We start from the raw sequence: 22,166 nt of genomic DNA on the forward strand, positions 1-22,166 counted from the left end.
TGTCGCTTTTGCATATATATTTTTTCATGCTTCTTTTTGTGAAAAGCACATACAATAATATTAATGTAGAAAATTATTTGTTTTATTTTTGGGCATTGTTTCGTCAGTGCTTTATAGCGATACTGGTATTTTTGCGTATACCCTTAGCCATTTCGTTCTTTGCTTACATTTAAGTGTTATTTGTATGAAAAATTTGTCGAAAATTGAAGTTGTCCAAAGCACAGTGAAGGAAATAAAACGTGAATGTGGGCTGACACGTTTGAGAAGGTTGCGCTTTTCTATGCCGTTTAGTGGGATTTGTTTTTTATTTACTTTGAAGGGTGTTTAAATAGGTTGCTAGTTAAATTGTTTGTGTTTATTTTGCAAGAAAAAAAACGTATAAAACACTTATAAATTGTATATGTCGTTATTTTCTGCTTAAATTATGAATTAAATTTTTATAAATATTTATAATTTTTTATATTTTGTTTCCAAACACCCTTTACTTTCATTTCCACTTTTATTTTATTTAGTTTGAGGAATGGTTAAAATAAGCCTATGAATATCAAGTAATATTTCTCCTTCGAATGTTCATCATACGCCCCGTGGCATCAGCTGGTATGTAGTGGAAAAATTAACTTCGTGGCCATTCAATGCTAAGAAAATGTCTTTATGCATTTTATTGACAATATGTTAAATATATTTAAAAGAATTGTTTTACGACTTTCTTATTTTTATTTTTTATTAAATATCTAGTATTTAGTAACGGGTGATTTTTTTGAGGTTAGGATTTTCATGCATTAGTATTTGACAGATCACGTGGGATTTCAGACATGGTGTCAAAGAGAAAGATGCTCAGTATGCTTTGACATTTCATCATGAATAGACTTACTAACGAGCAACGCTTGCAAATCATTGAATTTTATTACCAAAATCAGTGTTCGGTTCGAAATGTTTTTTATCGACAAATTTTGTTCAGCGATGAGGCTCATTTCTGGTTGAATGGCTACGTAAATAAGCAAAATTGCCGCATTTGGGGTGAAGAGCAACCAGAAGCCGTTCAAGAACTGCCCATGCATCCCGAAAAATGCACTGTTTGGTGTGGTTTGTACGCTGGTGGAATCATTGGACCGTATTTTTTCAAAGATGCTGTTGGACGCAACGTTACGGTGAATGGCGATCGCTATCGTTCGATGCTAACAAACTTTTTGTTGCCAAAAATGGAAGAACTGAACTTGGTTGACATGTGGTTTCAACAAGATGGCGCTACATGCCACACAGCTCGCGATTCTATGGCCATTTTGAGGGAAAACTTCGGAGAACAATTCATCTCAAGAAATGGACCCGTAAGTTGGCCACCAAGATCATGCGATTTAACGCCTTTAGACTATTTTTTGTGGGGCTACGTCAAGTCTAAAGTCTACAGAAATAAGCCAGCAACTATTCCAGCTTTGGAAGACAACATTTCCGAAGAAATTCGGGCTATTCCGGCCGAAATGCTCGAAAAAGTTGCCCAAAATTGGACTTTCCGAATGGACCACCTAAGACGCAGCCGCGGTCAACATTTAAATGAAATTATCTTCAAAAAGTAAATGTCATGAACCAATCTAACGTTTCAAATAAAGAACCGAATTTGCAAATTTTATGCGTTTTTTTTTTAAAAAAGTTATCAAGCTCTTAAAAAATCACCCTTTATATTGTGCAATAATGTTACGTATACGCCCTACAACTGTGGTGAGTTCATTGCATTTATTATAGTGCATTAAAATGCATTTCAATTACACTAAGGGTAGAAATATATTGAATTGAATCAAATTGGAAAAGTTTTCTGCTGAATAATATGTAATGCATTTCAGCTTTGACTATGTATGTAATAAAAAACATACACTTCTTCAGGTGATACAAGTGATAAAAATGTATTATCATTTAAAGATTCGATAAAATTTTACAATATTGTGGAACAAATATATTTAAAACTGAGCTGCCCACTGTCTTAAATACGCTTGGTTTTTCACTTTATTCAAACGATTTATGTATATAACTGTGCTAAGAACACCTTACCTGTCTCCATACTGAAAAAAATTCAACTACTATTCTTCCAAAATAAACCATTAACCGAAGGCTAAGATTAAACTAGAGGCATGGTTGTGGTAATTAATTATTCAGAGACAAAGTCAAAACAAAATCTTAATAGCAAATGACCTACATGAAGGCAGAACATAGAAGGAAAGTGCTTGAAAAAAAAAGTTGTAGAAAAAGTACTAAGCCGCTGGTTGTAACAGTGTGAGAAGCAGAAATCAAGAAATGAAACGGAAGAATTTTGTACTTAAGTACTATAGTAACAAAACCAATAAAGTATTGTTGTAAACAACGAAAAATGGAAAAGTGTATAGAAACAGAGTGCATATTTAGAAGAAAGAATTGAAAAAAGTTCAATCAAACCTTGAAAAAGTGTAACAGGCAAATAGGATAATAAGAACTGCATAGAAGAAAGCTCTAAAAGAAAGCTACTAAAATATAACTGTAGTTGAAGAAATCAGTTGAAAGTAAGGAGCAATAAAAATTACAGAATAACACTGAACAATGTTGAACAAAAAAATTACACGCTATTTTATAATGCCACACAAAAAGATACTCACACATACATACATACACTCACGCGCAGAATAACTCAACAAAACTAACGCTACACGCATTTGCGCTATTTAAAGCTATTGTATTTGTTGTTGGCATAGCACTAATGTTGCTGCGCCACACCTTTACCTCGACACTTGAGTCCCTTATGGGTGATGCCATGATCGCAAAACATTGGCGACAGGAAGGAGATATGCTGCCATTTGTGCGGCATCTGATGGGACTGGGAATAGGTGAGAAAACTGATGGAAAATCAACATAAAGCTTAGCGGTAGTAGTTGCGGTTAAAAATTAAATTTGTACGGAAAATACTTAGCGATAAGAGAAAGTGCTTTAGAAGGAGAGATAAAGAGAGAAAGACAGATAGAAATCAAAGTAAAGTAGAAAAATAAAGGATGAAACAGAAAATAAAGAATAAAGTAGAAACCAAAGTACAGACTAGTAAACAAAGTATACAAGAGAAAGAAAAAACATACAAGTGATAGTAGAAGAACCTTAGTGTATGAGAAAGCAAATGGACGTAGAAAGTAATGATAGTAAAGAATAAAAGTCGATTAAGCTGGCAAGGTTTGTTTAATGAGCATTAGTTAGTGAAGATTGCCATATTTATATGCTTTCATGTAGCATAAATGCTTTATGTATGTTGCAGTGAACGATTTTGAACTACTTAAAACTTATTTTCTTAATGTAACATTACATTGTATTGTTATTTTATTGTTATTTTACTGTTATTTTATTTAATTTAATTTAATTTAATTTTATTTTATTTTATTTTATTTTATTTTATTTTATTTTATTTTATTTTATTTTATTTTATTTTATTTTATTTTATTTTATTCCACCTTTCCACTCTCCATAACATGACAGCTGTTTCAGTGTAGTTTTTGTATGTAAATGTATCTCCATGTTCTCCCGTAAATGCAGATGTTACACAAATATCATGAGGAATAAATGCCATTCACGCGAATTGAAATAACAGAAAAGAACGCAACAATGCGCACATACAAATGTAGCTCAGCACTTACACATGCATAACCACAGAATGTAAATGCAGTTAACTATACATACATATACACAAATGTACACAGAAACCGAAAAGTCGAAAAAATGCGTGAGAAGTGATTGATGTGATAAGTGAAAATTCAATGGTTCTTTTTCGGAAATTCTTTTTCCCATGTTGCGTATACGCCCGGCTGTTCGTAGTACTACTTATAATACAAGTTAGCTGCTAGGTATGGTAATTTGTTTAAATTGTTTTTTAAATTTGTTATCTTAAAGTTTTTGTTGCTCAAAATACAATTTATGTTCTGCAAACTTAAGTTCACTGCTAAAGCTAGTGATAAGGAATGATCGTTTGGGATATGCTTACGCTTAATGGGGTATTCTTTTTTTTTTTTTATTTGAAGTATTTTTAAACAATTGGAAAAGGTCGTAAAAATCGGGTAACAAATTTTTTTTTTCAAGTCGACGCCATTTTGTTAGATCTCTACAAGGGCTGAAATCACGTCAACCAGGACGCACCGTTTTTTTTAAGACCCCACTCCAACGGCCCGTATCTCGACGACTTTTTGGTTTTTTTCTTGCAATTTTTTTATATTATTAAAATGGCAATAAAAAAACATATAAAAAAGTTTTTCATTTTATTATCTTTGTTTAAAAAAATCATAAAATTCATACGTCTAGACCAGAATACTTCCTTAAGTTGGTACATTGAAGCTTTGTATAGCAACAATACCACTTGAGAGAAATATGTAAATAGAGTTTTTTTTTGTTTTGTTTAAAAAATATGTTAGGCTTTATTAAGTCAGGAGTCATATTTGATGCTGCAGCTTAGATTGGTATCCCTTTAGAAGCTTATAATTTTTTCATGGAAACAACTGTACAAATATCGCTAAAAATATTTTTTTAATTTTTTCGAAGTGGAATTGATAAAATATCTACAAATTCTAAATTTCAATTCCAGTTAAACTAACTACAGTTTTGAGTTTGTTTTTCTAAATTAATATTTTATATTTTTTTAGAAATATCCTCTTTTATATTATTTTTTTTTAATGTTCAATCTGGATCTTGACCAAACGAAAGTGTGTTACTTTTAGGATTAACGAATTTCTATAAAAGGTTTACGTGAATCTTTCCTATTTCCCAAAATAAGGAGAAACTTAATGGACCGTCGTTTTATAAGGGTAACAGTAATCGCTGAAAGAGTCAAATGATATCCAAAGTATATAGAATTTAAGTATGACTTAATATGACATATACGAAAGTTTCATAGACATTTTTTATAAGAAATTACTAGAATTATAAACTAATGTGCATTTAGGACTTTGTCAAACTCAGTGACACCAAATTGACAAATTAATGGCATGTACATCTACTGCATATTTAAAAGTTAGAGGCTACGATGTGGTGAAACTTCATTCAAACTTTATTGATGAGCAAAAAAATTTAGCTTTTCACAAACAAATTGTTTTAAAAATGCAAAATTATTTTAAATCATATCTCTGACAACTACTGTCATTGAATTTGGCGTAATGAAACCCACACATTATACTGAATCAATGGATATCATGGTATTCAGAAAGTCGTTACATCTTGCTCTTTTTAGTTCTTATTTGATTAATATTAACATAAAATTTAATCTATTAAAATATTCAAGAATTCGTAGCGCAAAAAAATTAGATTTTTAAACTGGTATATCTTTTATAGTTCGAGGATTAAGTTGATCATAACAAGATCAGCATAGACATTTGTCAAATAAAATTAAAGGGTGGTACAGTCAAACTAGCTGTCGAAGTAAATATCGGTTTGCTATCTAATTTATGAAATAATATTTTAGATACAGAGTTATGTTAATAAAATAGACTCTTCAGGCACCCTTACATCAAGAAAAAGTTACAGATTTGCATACCAAAGACAATTTTGATCTCTAGTTCTTTATTAACCAAATAAGACCGGCTCTTCTGGAAAAGGTCTCGAAAGGATGAATTCCGTAAAATTTGGTAAGGAAATAATCTAATCATGTGATCCACCCTGCTTAAAAATATATATAATTTTTATATTGCAGTTATATGTAAATGTATTTCTTAATTTTCCTTGAGGTGTAGTGAAACGCCTTAGATAACGTCTAAACAATATAAAAAAATGTTCATAAATTAAATTTTATTTTTTATATTTTTTTTATTATTCTTATATTTTTTTTTATTTTTAAACACTTTTGCAGATTTTTTTTCCTTAAAAAATCGTAAAAAACTATACATCTTCCAAACGTTAACCCGTCTGAAAACCTGTCCCTCACAGATATTGTGATAAAGAAAAATGCGATAAGTTTGACAAATATTTTCACATATGTGGAATCCAACGAAATAAAAGGAAAAAATATACATAAAAACAGCCAAATAAATGCCAGCAAACCCATGTAGAGCAAAGAATTTCATATTATGCACATACATTTACACATATAAACATATGCTTAAACAAATGTGAATCGTAAAAAGGTCATTAAGGCCAAATAGCTGATGTCTATGTTGCCTAACTCTTAAATGACAGTCAGAGAATATGGCACAAAAGAATGGAGCAAAATATAGTTTGCAATGCTTGAAGGATGCCATATATACATATTATATAATGATAATATAGATATATCTGCTATATATGAGGTATTCTCTGGAAAAAAAGCCACAAAATTTTTACGATATACAGTTTTAAAGTTTGAGAAATTCTGTATAAAAAGTCACATAGTGTTTTAAAATCTGTTCATTAGTTTTAAAGTTATGGCGGTTCGAAAATTTTTTTACAAGAAACTTTGGCCCCTTACAGTATGGCAACCCCGCGTTACACAGACCTAACAGCATATGTTTTATTTTAGGTTTTAGATATACTATAAGATATATCATTGCCAAAGAAAATAAAGAACTTTTTTTTTTCAAGTGGCTTTTATTCCAGAGAATGCCTCATATATAAACAAATAATTTTCTTATGTCCTTACATCATGTCTGCCTACACACCTCATTGGCATTGACATTGTCACACGCCGGCTTTGTACGTTGAGCTCCCTCTTAGATCTGTAGAAAAACTACAATGAGCGCTTCATTGCCTACTAATCTTTAGTGGCGCAAATGACCTCATCGTCAAGGCAAAGTCGCAGGCGAAGATGAAGGCGAAAGGCAAACTAAATCTAAAAGTTTTGTCGCCAACATGTTCCTGTGTTTGTGTGTGTTTTTAAGTGTTTGTCTGGTACATTAGGCCCCATTGAAAATATTTATGAATGGGCGCTGAATTTTTAGCAGAATACAGGCTGGCACTGCAGCTTATCCTACAGTTTGTTTTCGAGTATTTTGTAGTATAAATGTGCGCTGGAGCATAGAAGGAGATAGAAAAGTAATCAATAGTTTTTTGTTTGCTGAAGGTATGTCAGTTGTTGGAATGGAATTATATCAGGTGCAAATTTAAGTTGGATTATCTTGCGTTAGTTTTTTTGCTTTGTTTTCGGGTGAATACAACTTTATATATTTTTTTTAGCAGAGTTCTTAAGGGAGCCTTAATATGTAGTAGTGAGGTCTCCTATGAAGTTAAATGTTTAAAATACGGTATAATAAGGAACGGACATTTTGAAGTAGGAGAGGAGTAGGAGAAAGCTGCATTAATTGGATCTCAATATCTGTAATTCTAAGCCTTTATTCGTATACTTAAAACTAAAATTAGTTCTAAGATAATAAATCTAAGTTTTGTTATTGGAGGTGGACTCTTCTCTTTGGAAAATTCTCTAGTGAGTACAGGAAGACTTTGACAGCTTTGGAAAATACTAAAGTGGGTAAATATTTTAAAGTATCGATCTATGAGAGTTTGCTGGAACATTGCAATCTACAATTGCAATCCAGCTAAGATGTTCCTTGTCGCTATACAACAACTCTTGCTACAACAACAACTCTCGGCAACAAGATCTCGTCGCATTTTCATCGATCTGCAGTGTGATTTTTATGGTGATGGAGACGTCTTCCTTTTGTGATGGCGAATCAAAACATTCCTTAGTCATTGTATTTCGAGGTCCATCGAGCCGTTGCAGAAAATCGTTTCGAGGTCTTGGTGGTGTCTTATCAATATTAGAGTGATTAAGGTTTCAGGTTAAGCGATACGAAAAATTTTAGACCGATCTCCAAGAAGTCACTACAAGTCGCTTTTTTGGGAAACAACCCGAAGTGATTCTTATGCCGGTTAGGCAAAATTAAAACTTCTGGAAATATCTCTTGGAAGTCCCTAGAAGTCGTCTTTTTAGGGATAAACCTGGCTTCGCTTTATGCCCGAGTGATTCGTAGGGCTCAACTACTCTCTAGTTTTCTCCAACTCAAGCTTAGACATAGGCAGGTTGGAAACAATCTCTCTAGTGAACTACAGTGACAGTTTCAGAGGCGAAATCCGATCAAGTCCTGCCTACCCTTTACCTAAGTTACTTTTACTTTGTCATAGTCTCAGAGTGTTGAAATTTAACTCCAGAGAAGAAAAATACTAGACAAAATTTTTGCAATCCAATTCACCTTCCTTAACCGCATTTTCTCCAACGACTTGTATGCACAGCTTCGCCAAACTCTTCCCAAAGAAATTAGCCTCAAGCCTTGACTTTTGAAAAATGGCCGAAGAGTAGCAAGCTGATAGATTTGGCAAAGCGCATATACACCCTCATGTGTATATTTAAAAGCCTGTTGCCGAAGTTGTTGCAAGTGAAGCCCCGTACCCCGCCTCCTGTTGTAGGCTCGATTAACTGTAATACATTGTTTGTCATTGTGCCACCGGTGCGCTGTTGCACTAGCCGGAAGCTACTCGACTGCCAGCAGTGGGACGTTGTTGCAGCTAATGCCCAGCGTTACCACCAGTCTTTGGCTTTTTGGGGATTCCGTATACTGCCTGTTGAGTTGAGTGGCGCCATTTTGTTTGCACTTGGAGTTGGTTTTCGGGAAGTTATGCGCAAAGTTTTTATTGTTTGCATTTTATGCATACATATTTACTTGTTGCTGGTATTTTGTATTTTCATAGCGGCTGCTTTACCCCCAAAGGGAAATTGGCATTTAAATGAGCGATTTCACTATTGCTTTGTATCATCAGTTTGTTGCAAGTTGATGTTTATGTGTTTGTGTTCTTTCGCTTTTTGATTATTTTCAGCTTTGCGCTGAAATTGAAAAAGTTTTGTAATGCTACATGTGTGCTCTGTATTTTAAGGACTCGCTTAATATTAATTTTCTATAATTTTTCTACCTTATGTTACTGTCGTTTGAAGTTGTTTTTTACTTTATGGATTTTCGCATTGTTGTATTTCTGAAGTTATTTTTCAAAGTTATTTTTCACAGTCAAACTTTTTTCTTGCAATTCTTCTTCGATGTTTTTGAAAATGAAGCTTTCGTGGTGAACTCTCATTTCTTATCAATAATTCTTTTTTGAAGTATTTAAACAATTATTATGTTATAAATTAGTTTCCATTATTTAGCATTAAGTTGGCTCTGCAGCTCAGAATTTTTCAAATAAATTATCGATTTTTATTATATTAAATTTTTATTATTACCCAAACTTTTCAAGAAATTTGCTTTACTTTTTTATATTAGAAATGGGAGCACAAACTTCAGTTATTTATGTTAATTAATCTTTTCAATACTACATAAGATTTCTTAATCTTTGTTTCTTGAGGTATATACAAAAAATTACATAAACCTGTTGAGAATTGCAAGCTCTTGACAAAGTTTAATGAAATCTTAGCGTAAATTACTTAAGGCTTAAAAAAACATTAAACATTTCAATTGATGAACTATCTAACAGAAATAAAGAGTGAATGAACCCAGGTTTCTGAGATCTCAAACCCTGGGACCAAAATGTGTCATACTTTCCGAAATGTGTTCGACTTCGAAGCAAAAATACTCTCTTTCACTAGAACTTGCCGATGAGATGGTGAATCCAGAGTCAGAGGAAAGCACCAGTCTTTTAATAATGGTTCGCTGATTGGTCTGTGTACTATAATTGATGCACGAGATTAGCTATAGATTGTAGAGGAGTGAAAACAAATTAGGCTCTGATATCAAAACAGTGACTATGACATACATTGATCAGCTCTTAATCACGATAACGATAAATGCCATCGGGTTCTTCTTCATCGGTCACTTGCGTGGATTGGGGGCACTGGTAACGGTTGGATAAGAAGATATCAACGGAAAGCCGGAGTTAGAAAGATGAAAGATCATCGGCCATATGAAGATCCAATTAATCCTCCAAGTACACCAAATTTGATACTCGAAAACAAAGAATAATGACGACTGAATGACCATCTCATAATCGAAAGCATCACGCGACCTTGGATACAAATTAAAATTAACTTTTTATCAATTTTTGCCAGGGAGATCAATTGACTAGTCGATTCATAGTATTGAGTTTTCCAAAGCATTGCTATAACCAGATCTGCATTTCTGAATATGTTTCCTTCTTCGCTTCTTGAACACGGATTATTTTTATAGGTGCTCTATGGGAGCACTTTTGCCAATCTTCATTGTTCAAATAATGGTAGGACATCGGAAGATTGTCAGAAAATCTTCTTTTGAGAAATTCATCTCCTCTAGTGGGCTACGTTGTTATAATAACATGAAATTAATGGAGACCACAAAATGTCTGCCCTATTCCAGTTAGCTGCTTTATCATCCCACTTCTTTCATATTTCCTTTTCAAATGTTTGCAATTCAAATATTTATTTCCAAATAAATTTTCTCTGAATCATAAATAAAGCATTAAAGTGAGTTGAATGAGTAGCAACCTCACTACACGTCTTCTCAACAACATTTTAACTTTTTCACCTTCATTTAAATAACAGTTTGGAGCTTATCAATTGATTACAATTTTTCCAACACAACTTCAATTCAATTTCTTGCTGTTTTTATTTTTTTTACGGCACCTAATTGAAAAATTCTGTATGAATTCATTTGTACCAGCCAGAAGCCTCTTCGTCAGTTAAGTCAATGGTAAAGGGGCGCCAACTGTAGTCAATCACAGCCAAGTTCATGCGTTTCACAATTTAATTAGATTGATTTAAATTGATGTCGAATTTCGTGGAAATTGCTAAGATAAAGATAAAATTGAACGGTGCTCGTTGGGGAAGTTTCACTTTTGAACTTTTACTTTTTGCTTCGGGTGCAAGTAGTTGTGTGAGAGGTAATTACGCTCGCCAATTCAAATTGAATGAATAAAAAGGTAAACGAAAATCGATTTATTTATGGAGTGAAGTGAAGGCTTTTGGTAAGCGGGTTGCACATCAAATTGAGAGACAATCTCAGGAATATTAGCAATTTTGAGTTACAGTGCTTTAGAGGAGATATTTGGCCGCAAGGAAATTAAAAGTTTGAATTCGTTTATTTTGCTGTATTCTATATGAAAATGTTTTTTATAACTTTCATTAAAATAAGTATATATGTATATAATTTATATATTTCCCCCACACTTACTTTACTCCAACTTCTTGCAATTGTATGCCACAATTTAGTCGTGGAACTCAATTTACAGCGATTAGCTAATAATCTAATAATTTTGATATGTTAATTTGCCAGCAACAATAAAAAGGTAATAATAAAAAGCGGAAAGTAGAAAACAACTCATATTAAATGACAGCACCGTCAGCGGGGTTAACAACTTCCCTTCGTTGATTACTCTTACGCCATGTCGAGCTCATATAAAAAAACACAACATGTGACATCTGGTCAAAATACACAGACCGTTAGCCAGTTGGCGAGACACGAGGTGACTAGTTTTTACTGGCTCTACTACCACCTACCAACTAAAATTGTTGCTCTAATTTAGTTTTGTTTTTTAGTTGGTTACTTTTATAAAAGGAATTGAAATGTGTATGTCTATCATGCGACGTTGGTTTGTCTCGTCAACTGTCATTTTACTAGTTTTAGTTTTCTTTTGCTGTGCATTTTCTCCTCCCTCTCACACGCATACAAAGCAATAATATGTATTTGTATTCGCCTAAAATTGTTATACGTAACATTATCATAGCGTTTAGCAGTGAAATTTGCATTCATAAATATTTAATGTGTTTGGTTGGCTTAACTGTTTTCCGCGGTATTTCGTGCTATATATTCAGTGTTTTCTTTTTCTATTTTTCGTTCGCATTCGACTTTAGTTAGTCGAGTTATTTATGCCATTTAACTCTTCAATTCAAATTAGTAAGAGCGCTAAACCGTTGTAATTGTTTATTAAACACATTAAATACATTTGCTTACTGTTTGTTATAATTAATTGCTGTCTGAGAATTTTTATGTAGTAAATTTTTCTACTGCATAAGGAAAATTCTTGAAGTAGTATATTAAGTATTTGAGCACGTTTTTCAAATATGTCATACTACTGACGCAGTTTAGTTTACTGGAATCAACAACCAAAATTCAATGCAAAAGAGATGCAGAATATTATCTCTTCGCAATATTTAACCCTCAATATCTAAGATTAAAAATATATAGCGCCTTCAGATATTTATTGTAGTTGTCTCAAATGTTATCATTACACCATTTTAGAAACTGAATTCTTCAGGATTAAGGAGTCATGTCCGTTGAAATATTTCTGTTGCAATATACGGTTGTCATGATGTTGCACAGAGTATTATAGTTTTGTTGATATAACGGTAGTTTGTGTCACCAAGAAATAAAAGAGTTATATATGGGGTTATATAGTATATATAAATGATCAGGATGACGAGTGGAGTTGAAATCCGGATGTCTGTCCGTCCGTCTGTCGGTGCAAGCGATAACTTGAGTAAAATTTGAGATATCTTATCGCTTGGGTAGTTGTGAACCCCTACGTCCCATATAATTCAATTTTGAATTCTTCTGATTCGTTCCCTTTATAATACTTATCAATAGCGAAATAAAACTGTACACAAATACTGTATTTGATCTGTGGCATTGTCAAAATCGGACCAAGACTTTTCAAGGGCCCTGATATCGAACATGAAGAACTCAGTGCCTAAGGGTAAATTTTCACCGAAAATATAGGTAAATCTCTCACTTATTTTAATGTAATTCATTCTCTCAGGATTTTTTTCTTATAACAGTTTGACCCTGTACCAAAAATGATTAAAATCGGGGCATAACTTCCTCCAGATCCCATATACCTAATTATAAGTAATTTAAAATTAATTGAGCGTATAGTCTTCGATATATTGTATCTTGGTGGTGAAAACGAGTGCAATCGGTTCAGGAATTACCTTAGTCCCCTTATACAATTTATGATGATTTTCGCTATTCTATTGAACTTTATGCCGAATATATAGGTCGAATTGTGTTATCTTTATAAAATTAAGTCAATAAATTGCGAGAGCATAGCCTTTCCTTACTTGTTGTTTTTGTTATTAGTTTTATATAACAGCCTTCGTGTCATAGCTCCTTGTCCTGACTCATTGCTAATAATAATTCCTGTTGTTAAATACCATAGAGTAGTATAGAAGTAAATTAGTAACCAATATTTTTGATTCAGTTAGAAAATGGACAAAGAGCACTTGTATTTATAAATAGTTCTCAGGATAATGAAGGAAGTTTCGGTGAGTGTTATCGTATTTTCGCATATTTTCGTAAGTAGTTTTTCGTTTATACCCTTTGAGTATTTGTTAAATTCTTTGAGAATCCTTTCAGGTATCAATTTTTAGATAACCATCAAATTATAATTTTTGCAATATTAACTCTAAAGTTGTTAAATCCAAAATCAAGTCGAGTAGTTTACTGCACAACCTATATATATTATATCTAAACCAATTATATCTAAACCAGTCTCAACTACTCAACACTCGAAGTTGCCACATGTCACCAACAAATTGCACTGCTAACGACAATTGATTGCCTGCGCTCAGCAGCAAAAAGAAATATTTTCATATACTTGTATATAGTAAATTCAAGCGCATTAAAGTCAGAAATACCGTCAGCACACTCAAATTGAGCGAAGACACGCAAAGTGATTGTCGAAAAAAAGGGTTTTGCGGCAAAAGAAGAGGAGGGGAAAGAAAGTGATACATAGATGTGTATTTTTGTAAGTTTACACATGCATAACATGTCGAGCAACAGCGCGAATCAGCAAGCAATAGATGCATATCTCGCCAATCATAAAATTCGCAAGTGACACACGGACAACAACAATAACAATATGGCGGAATCACAAAAGGAATTTATAACTTCACTCTTTGTAGTTATTTGCATATATTTATATATATGCCATGCTCACATATACACATATATATAAAGCTATGCACTCTTCAATATTTTCAAGTGCTTTGCCAGCTGCTTGAACTGCTTGGTACTTGGACTCACATACTATCATAAACACATTACCAAAAGGAGTATAAATTGCCAACAAAGCCTCGCTAAAAACTGCTGACAAGTGTACGCGCACTCACACATAGCCAAAGCGCACTAAAACGCACATTGCATATATTAGATTTTATGCATGTATGTGTGTACCTGTCATATTTGCCAATGGTACGCATGTGTGTGTTTTGCTCTGCTTTTGTATATGACACAAATTTATGGCATCACAATTTAACATTGAAAATGGCCACATCAGCAGATAAGCTCTTAACACACGCGCTAAAATTTAAATACATACATACTAACAACCAAACGAATTGGCAGGAAGTCCACAGCTGACAGTAGCAGATTATACAATAATAATAATAAAAATGTAGCATACATTTAGGATGCGCACAAATTGTAAAATCTTTTCTTACCATTTTGTGTGTGTTGAATCTGAAGCTGGCAGCTACTGTTTGAGTATTATACGAGTGTTTGTGCCTATGCGGGAGATACTCGGTAGTGTATATATACGGAAATTATATTTTAACGCTTTTTAAGACACACGATATTCTGTGGATGGAGTTTTGGAACTGAGCAAAAGCTGTAAATGAATCCAATTTGAATATGAAAAATGTGAAAGTCGTATAGAAAAGATTTAGAAGCAATTTCTAACTAGTGCTGATATAAGTACCTTTAAAGCAAAGTTTTGTCAGCTGATTATTAAAAATATTTTTAAATGTTTAATACAATTCACATGAAAACTGTAAAAAGCTCGTGGTAGAAATATGTGTTTCAAAATTGAATTTATTGCATCGATTTTTGTGATATTTAGAACAAAACAGCAAGTTTTAACTGAATTGGAGCTAGTATATTTACATATAGCTGAATAAGTATTTTCAAGAGTTGTTTGGTATGATCTTTTGATATCTTCAATTGTCAGCACCATCTAGCGGGATTTTAAAACTTACTCAAAATTTACGTGTTCAGTTTTGAAAGCTCCTTGGTTGAGGAAGTGGTGAAACTGTTTAAAGAAATAAGATTGGCAGGTTATATTATCAAAAAATAATAATTTTCAGAAAGCTCTGGATACAACGGGTGATTTTTTTGAGGTTAGGATTTTCATGCATTAGTATTTGACAGATCACGTGGGATTTCAGACATGGTGTCAAAGAGAAAGATGCTCAGTATGCTTTGACATTTCATCATGAATAGACTTACTAACGAGCAACGCTTGCAAATCATTGAATTTTATTACCAAAATCAGTGTTCGGTTCGAAATGTGTTTCGCGCTTTACGTCCGATTTATGGTCTACATAATCGACCAAGTGAGCAAACAATTAATGCGATTGTGACCAAGTTTCGCACTCAGTTTACTTTATTGGACATTAAACCAACCACACGAATGCGTACAGTGCGTACAGAAGAGAATATTGCGTCTGTTTCTGAGAGTGTGGCTGAAGACCGTGAAATGTCGATTCGTCGCCGTTCGCAGCAATTGGGTTTGTGTTATTCGACCACATGGAAGATTTTACGCAAAGATCTTGGTGTAAAACCGTATAAAATACAGCTCGTGCAAGAACTGAAGCCGAACGATCTGCCACAACGTCGAATTTTCAGTGAATGGGCCCTAGAAAAGTTGGCAGAAAATCCGCTTTTTTATCGACAAATTTTGTTCAGCGATGAGGCTCATTTCTGGTTGAATGGCTACGTAAATAAGCAAAATTGCCGCATTTGGGGTGAAGAGCAACCAGAAGCCGTTCAAGAACTGCCCATGCATCCCGAAAAATGCACTGTTTGGTGTGGTTTGTACGCTGGTGGAATCATTGGACCGTATTTTTTCAAAGATGCTGTTGGACGCAACGTTACGGTGAATGGCGATCGCTATCGTTCGATGCTAACAAACTTTTTGTTGCCAAAAATGGAAGAACTGAACTTGGTTGACATGTGGTTTCAACAAGATGGCGCTACATGCCACACAGCTCGCGATTCTATGGCCATTTTGAGGGAAAACTTCGGAGAACAATTCATCTCAAGAAATGGACCCGTAAGTTGGCCACCAAGATCATGCGATTTAACGCCTTTAGACTATTTTTTGTGGGGCTACGTCAAGTCTAAAGTCTACAGAAATAAGCCAGCAACTATTCCAGCTTTGGAAGACAACATTTCCGAAGAAATTCGGGCTATTCCGGCCGAAATGCTCGAAAAAGTTGCCCAAAATTGGACTTTCCGAATGGACCACCTAAGACGCAGCCGCGGTCAACATTTAAATGAAATTATCTTCAAAAAGTAAATGTCATGAACCAATCTAACGTTTCAAATAAAGAACCGATGAGATTTGCAAATTTTATGCGTTTTTTTTTTTTAAAAAGTTATCAAGCTCTTAAAAAATCACCCTTATTATTATTCACCCACACAGACAGAAGAGCTTTAATTCAACGTGGCTTCAATGAAACTGATGTAAGACCGTGGTGGCTCATATTTAGAATCGATTGATTGGACAAAGATGCCACTTATATAAAAAATGCAGCCAATTTTGTTTGAAAACTGCGACTATTATTCGGGGTCATATCTGATTAAATTCATTATATTTTAAGTGAGTTAAAGTTTATAACATTATTAACTCATTGAGTGTAAAAACAATATAAATTTGAATATTTATATATTACTTAATTTTCATTAAATACATTTAATTAATTATACAAAAAATTCATATTTGCATGAAAATTAACCAGCGCCTAGATGTATGCAAACAATTTCATTTCAACTTTTACTCACATACATTTTTTTATTTTTTGTTGTAAATATATTTTCATAATTTAACTCTTTTTCGAAACAAATGTTAAATATGCAAAATTTTGCTTAACACTTTCCACAATAAAAACACATACATACACACGCTTATATATACATGTACGTATTATATTTGTGTATGCGCAAGTATAGGGGCAGGCAACACTTGAGCGTTGAGAATTTTCCGCAGACATTCGCCTGCGTTTCCGCAATTAAACTCACATTAAATATGCAAGTAAAAAAGTGCGGGCAAAAAATTGCAACAACAACAAAAACAAAAGGAGCGGCAAAACAGATTTAAGCGAGAGAGAGAGAGAGGGTAAGTAAAGAACCGCAACGCTTTGCAACCACCAATATGTAAACGCATCTGTGAGCAAGTTGCTTGCATATACTCACATTGAGTGTTTTTTGTTGTTGTTGCTTTTGCAAGAGTACGCATACATTTGTCTTTAATTAACTGTGGACGTACTTTACATACTTGTGCCTGTGTGAGTGTTGACATTCACTGGCTGCAAGAGCGACTGTTGTTATTTACATGTGTGTTACATGCATGCAAACCTATATAAATGTATGTATATATTTACATACGTTTATGTGCTATTCGCTCGACCAGCGCCATTGCGAGTCGTTGTAGCTCGATAGCACAGGTCGATTAACAATATATAAGTATTTATGGTTGCGTCCGTATGTGAGTCTAGAAATATTCAAGATTCATACATATGTGTGTTTGTGTCTTTATGAAGCTACATAAACGACAATTATTTTAACATTTATTGCAGGCTTTGTTGCTACAGTTTCTAGCCGTAGTCGTACACACATATGCAAATAAGCTCCAGCCTATTTTCTACTTTTGTTTTTGTCATATGACAATTGGTGCAACAAATGATTTTATGCCTTTTGTTGTTCGCTGCTTTTATAGCCAAGTGTTGAGTCAAGAGATTTTATACGTAAAAAATTGCATAGAGAGGAAACTCAAATGATGAATTTTATGATTGAAATGAGACTTAGATTTTTTGAGTATTTTTTAAAACACCTATTGGTAGTTTTGGTTAAAAAAAATAAATTAAATGTCTTCTTTGCATTGTTCGACACGATAGCTCTAAGTACTCTGATTTAACTAGTGACTTACTTTTTATCTGTTCCATAAGTACACAATTTGTGGTAAAAAGCTTTCGGATATAACACTACATTTTGTCCAGAGATGGCAATATATAGGAAATTACCTCTAGTATTCTTTCCCATAGACACATTGGTCTGTAGAAAGTTGAAGGCTAAATTTATCTCCACTTCTGTGAATAAAATAAGTAATTTATATTTCATTAATGTAGGCAGGGAACATAGAAGCGGACAGAAATACTGATACTAACTATTACAACTCTGACAGACTGACCGAACTTGACGAGACGCCGACACGGACACTAACACGGACGACAAAAGAAGAACAGAAAAGGAAAACGAATTCAGTCTTGGTATAACTATAGCGTAAGATAGATCTCGGTAAAAAACTAAAGATTATCTTACTACCTATTGTAATTAAAAAACTCATTTATTAATTAAATTTACAACTAAAAATTTAAAATGTAGTGTAATAAGAAAACTTTAATAAAAAAACTTAATTGTTCCCATATTAATGTTGGAAATACAAGAAGTAAGAAGTTGATTCTATTTTTTTTTGGCGATTTTAAATTTTTTCTTGAGTACGAATAAGATTATCGATTGAATTTCTAGAACTAGGTTCATTATATATTACTTTTGGCAATAAAACCAAAATCTATCAAAAGGAAAAATATCAAAGGTTTTTTAATTTACAGATTTTATACATTAACAACCGATTATTTGGTTTATAAGAGCTTAAAATGCCTCAATAATTTCAAGAAATGGTCCAAATGCCATTCGAAATAATATAGACTTTGAACCTTTGGAAATCTCCAAAGTATGATGAGCCATCGACCAACGTTTTGATTTCAATCTGAACGTGGGTACAATTGTTTTATTTCAATTAAGAACCTTTAGGCACTTGCTTTTTAACTAATACTATCTCTTGCTCGAATGAAGGAGCAAGTCGCCTTGTTATAGCGACTTTCAACAAAAACAGTGCTACAAATCCAGAATCGACAATCTGAGTTGCTCTTTTTGGTATTGTGTATGACTAAGCCTGATTTATGTTTTTTACAGAGCTTCCTATTAAATAGTGAAATAAGCTTGACATAAAAAGTTTAAGTGACACCTGTTAGTTTAAATTTATTTAAGCAAATCTGTACTATTAAATTCTTATTCTGAATGCTTCAGAGTACATTATTCATCCGTTTCTCATCAAATACTTTAATTTTTTATTAACTCTTAATATTCAAATTTTAATGGGAAAAAATATCAATCATACGACATGGTGCCCCATACTAAAATACACACATTTTCCCTTCCAATAATATTTAATTGTAGTCAACAAAGTTAATTATACTACCAAACGGTATTTTATGCACATATGAGTGCATGCGAGGATAAATTCTTAATCCCACACTTCTTTGAAAACAATATTAATTAAAAGCGGTCAACTCAAGGTGTTGATATTTCATATTTCGTAATAAGAAAAAGCCATATAGAGGCAACAACGTGCGAATCGAATCAGTAAAAATTGCAAAAAGTGTCTTAACGCCGCTTAAGCGGGCATACAAGCGCATACCCATACACACGAGAGGGTATGTAAGCATTTTGTTGAAGGTAGTATGCAGCAATGTGACATAGTGTCAGTATTTTAAACACAATCTCTGCTTTATGCGCAACAAAAAAGAGAATATTTAAATTAAATTGCATGCAGTGGGCGGCATGTCTACCGACTTGCATGTGTGCAGGCAGCTTCTACGGTTGTCAAGTGAGCGGAAAATTGAATATAAAGTGGAGATGGGCTAATGAAAAGAAATTTTGATGGATTTTGGTAAAGAAAGAATGATGAATAAGTTAAGATTGGTTGATGGTGAGACAGATTATTTTAAATATTAAAAAAAGAGCAAATTATTTGTAGATTAAGAAAGGTATTTTGGATGTGATTGGTAGAAAATGTAGTATAATAAAATACTATTATAAGATATATTTCTAGACTTTTTATGCACAATTTTTGGAAATGATAAATTTGCATAAATTAAACAAAAGTATTAATAATTTGTTAAAAAAATAATTTGTTAAAAGTTTCTTCGTCAAGCACATCATTTATTTTCAATACTTTGTTGTGTGTAATGTTCTCACTTTCACTTGACACTGTCTCAAAACATATAAGTAATAATGATATCAAATACAAACTCTCATTCATTCTCATTCAGCACATTGCTTTTACCTGAGCATTTGAGACCCTGATGATAGATGCCGTAGAGTAGCGAGCCGCAGTGGTCGCAAAATGTGGGACCGCCAAATGTGAATGGTTCGAAATGATGCACTGTTTGTGGTGAATCCTGTGATGGACAAACCAATGTGATGAATTTTACAGAAAATTTTTCGCGATTGAAGATTTTTTAATATAAATATGAAAATAATTTTTTTTAAGAAAATTTTCAAATATTTCGTTTTACAATTATTATTACAATTTTTTTTTTACAGTTTTAAAATATTCAATATATTTATTATATATATATATATATTTGAAGTTTTTGAAAAAATTTATGTTGAGTGTTTTAAGTTTTTTTATAAATTTGCATATAATTTTTGAAATTGATTTATTAATTTTGTTCCATTTATTTGTATATTTTCACCCAAAATATTTATTTTAATTTCGTACAATTATGAATTTTTTTCACCCAAATTTGTAAGTATTTTGCAGATTTTTTTTTTAATTTTTTGGATATTTTTCAATAATTCACAAATAATTTTTGTATTTTTCACGATCCCGTATAAGTTTTTCCAGCCAATTACGCAAGGCATACATTGAATTGGTTTTTATCGATTGTTATTGTTGTGAAAGAATATAGTAGTTGTTGTTATTGTTGTGATGACGGTGTATTGTTTGTAATTGCAAAAAGTTGGCAACGACATTGATCGCGTGAATTTTCATGTCATGAGAGTTTCACGTGCGATTTTTTTTAATTTTCAATTATTTTTTTTATATATTTGTTGAATTGTTGTTTTGTTATATTTTGTTTACGTTGGTGAAGTGATGGTTTGTTGAATGTTCGACGCACAAAACGATACACAGGACACGTGACATGTTGCAAGTTGCATGCGTCAAGTTGCAGTTGATGAATTTGATGTTGTTGTGAAAAACGCATACAAAAATAAGAAGAAAATATGTGAGAACGCAATGAAGAACTACTGTTTATATAATATTTAAATATCCAAATATATCTAATGCATTTAAAAAAATATGTCATACATTTTTTTAAAATTATTTTAAAATTATTATTGACAATATTACATTACGATTTTAAAATATATCGTAGATAATTTTTTTCGATAATAATTTTACTTAAAAATATGTCCTATTTCAGCACTTATAACCAAAAATATATAAAAAAAAAAAACAATTATTATAAATTATATATAATTTTGAATTTTTGTCAATAAATTCTGCATTCGTAACTTCACCAGTGCTTTTTAAAAACTTTATTTAAATTTAAATATTTTGAAGACTTAAATTATAAATCACCTATACCACGGTTGGAATGAAACTATAACTGATTTAAAAACGAGTTCATAAAGTATATTGTGTATTAAAGAAAGAAGCTTGAAAATTGATTTATGTATGATTCGCAAATTTAGAGAATTTGTTATTGCTTTAAAGATTTAACGTAAATAGTAGCCAAAATTTATATATATTTAAGACAAGAGACGCCATAATGTATATCTTCCTATTAACCCAGACAATGTAGGAATCTTATATTACAAATATAAAATAATGAGAGTTGCTAGATAGTTCTATATGGAAGCGACTTTGAGGGAAGCTCTGTTGTAAACTTAACGCAATCATTATTTTCTTAACATGGAAATCTCATCTTATGGTAGATCTTTTGCATTGTTTCAGAAGAGCTAAATGTAACTAAAATCAAGTAAGGAAGGGCTAAGTTCGGGTGTAACCGAACATTTTATACTCTCGCAATTTATTTATTTAACTTTATTTATATTATATTATACACAATTTGACCCACATATTCGTCATATATATTGTATAAAGTCCATTGAAAGTTGGAAACCATAATATTAGGTTAGAAGCACCGAGGTAATCGTGTTCGATATATGGGGCCTTAAAAACCTATGGTCCGATTTCGGCGATTTTTAGAATGGGGCTGCCACACTATTAACATAGTATTTGTGCAAAGTTCTACACCGATATCTTCACTAGTACTTACTTTATATATTGTAAAGTAAACGATTCAGATTGTCTTCACAGTTCTGGTATATAGGAAGTAGGCGTGGTTGTGAAGCGATTTGGCCTATTTTCACAACATATCATTGGGATGTAAGGAAACTATTACAAACCAA

At 32.6% G+C, this 22,166-nt stretch overlaps 1 protein-coding gene across 13 annotated transcripts in view; it reads right to left on the reverse strand.

Moving 5' to 3' along the window:
• The window catches only part of LOC105220342 (protein kinase C, brain isozyme), a 699,782-nt gene that overhangs the window by 192,490 nt on the left and 485,126 nt on the right, over positions 1-22,166 (reverse strand). For 7 of the 13 annotated variants that reach the window (XM_054234422.1, XM_054234415.1, XM_054234412.1 and 4 more), the window contains one exon: positions 20,032-20,146. The exons of the other annotated variants lie outside the window; for them this stretch is intronic. In XM_054234422.1, coding sequence (XP_054090397.1) covers positions 20,032-20,146 — 115 coding nt within the window. The remainder of the gene's footprint in view (positions 1-20,031; positions 20,147-22,166) is intronic. 13 annotated transcript variants of the gene reach the window in all.

Source organism: Zeugodacus cucurbitae, chromosome 6 (assembly GCF_028554725.1).
Source record: "Zeugodacus cucurbitae isolate PBARC_wt_2022May chromosome 6, idZeuCucr1.2, whole genome shotgun sequence".
NCBI classification, from domain to species: Eukaryota; Metazoa; Arthropoda; class Insecta; order Diptera; family Tephritidae; genus Zeugodacus; species Zeugodacus cucurbitae.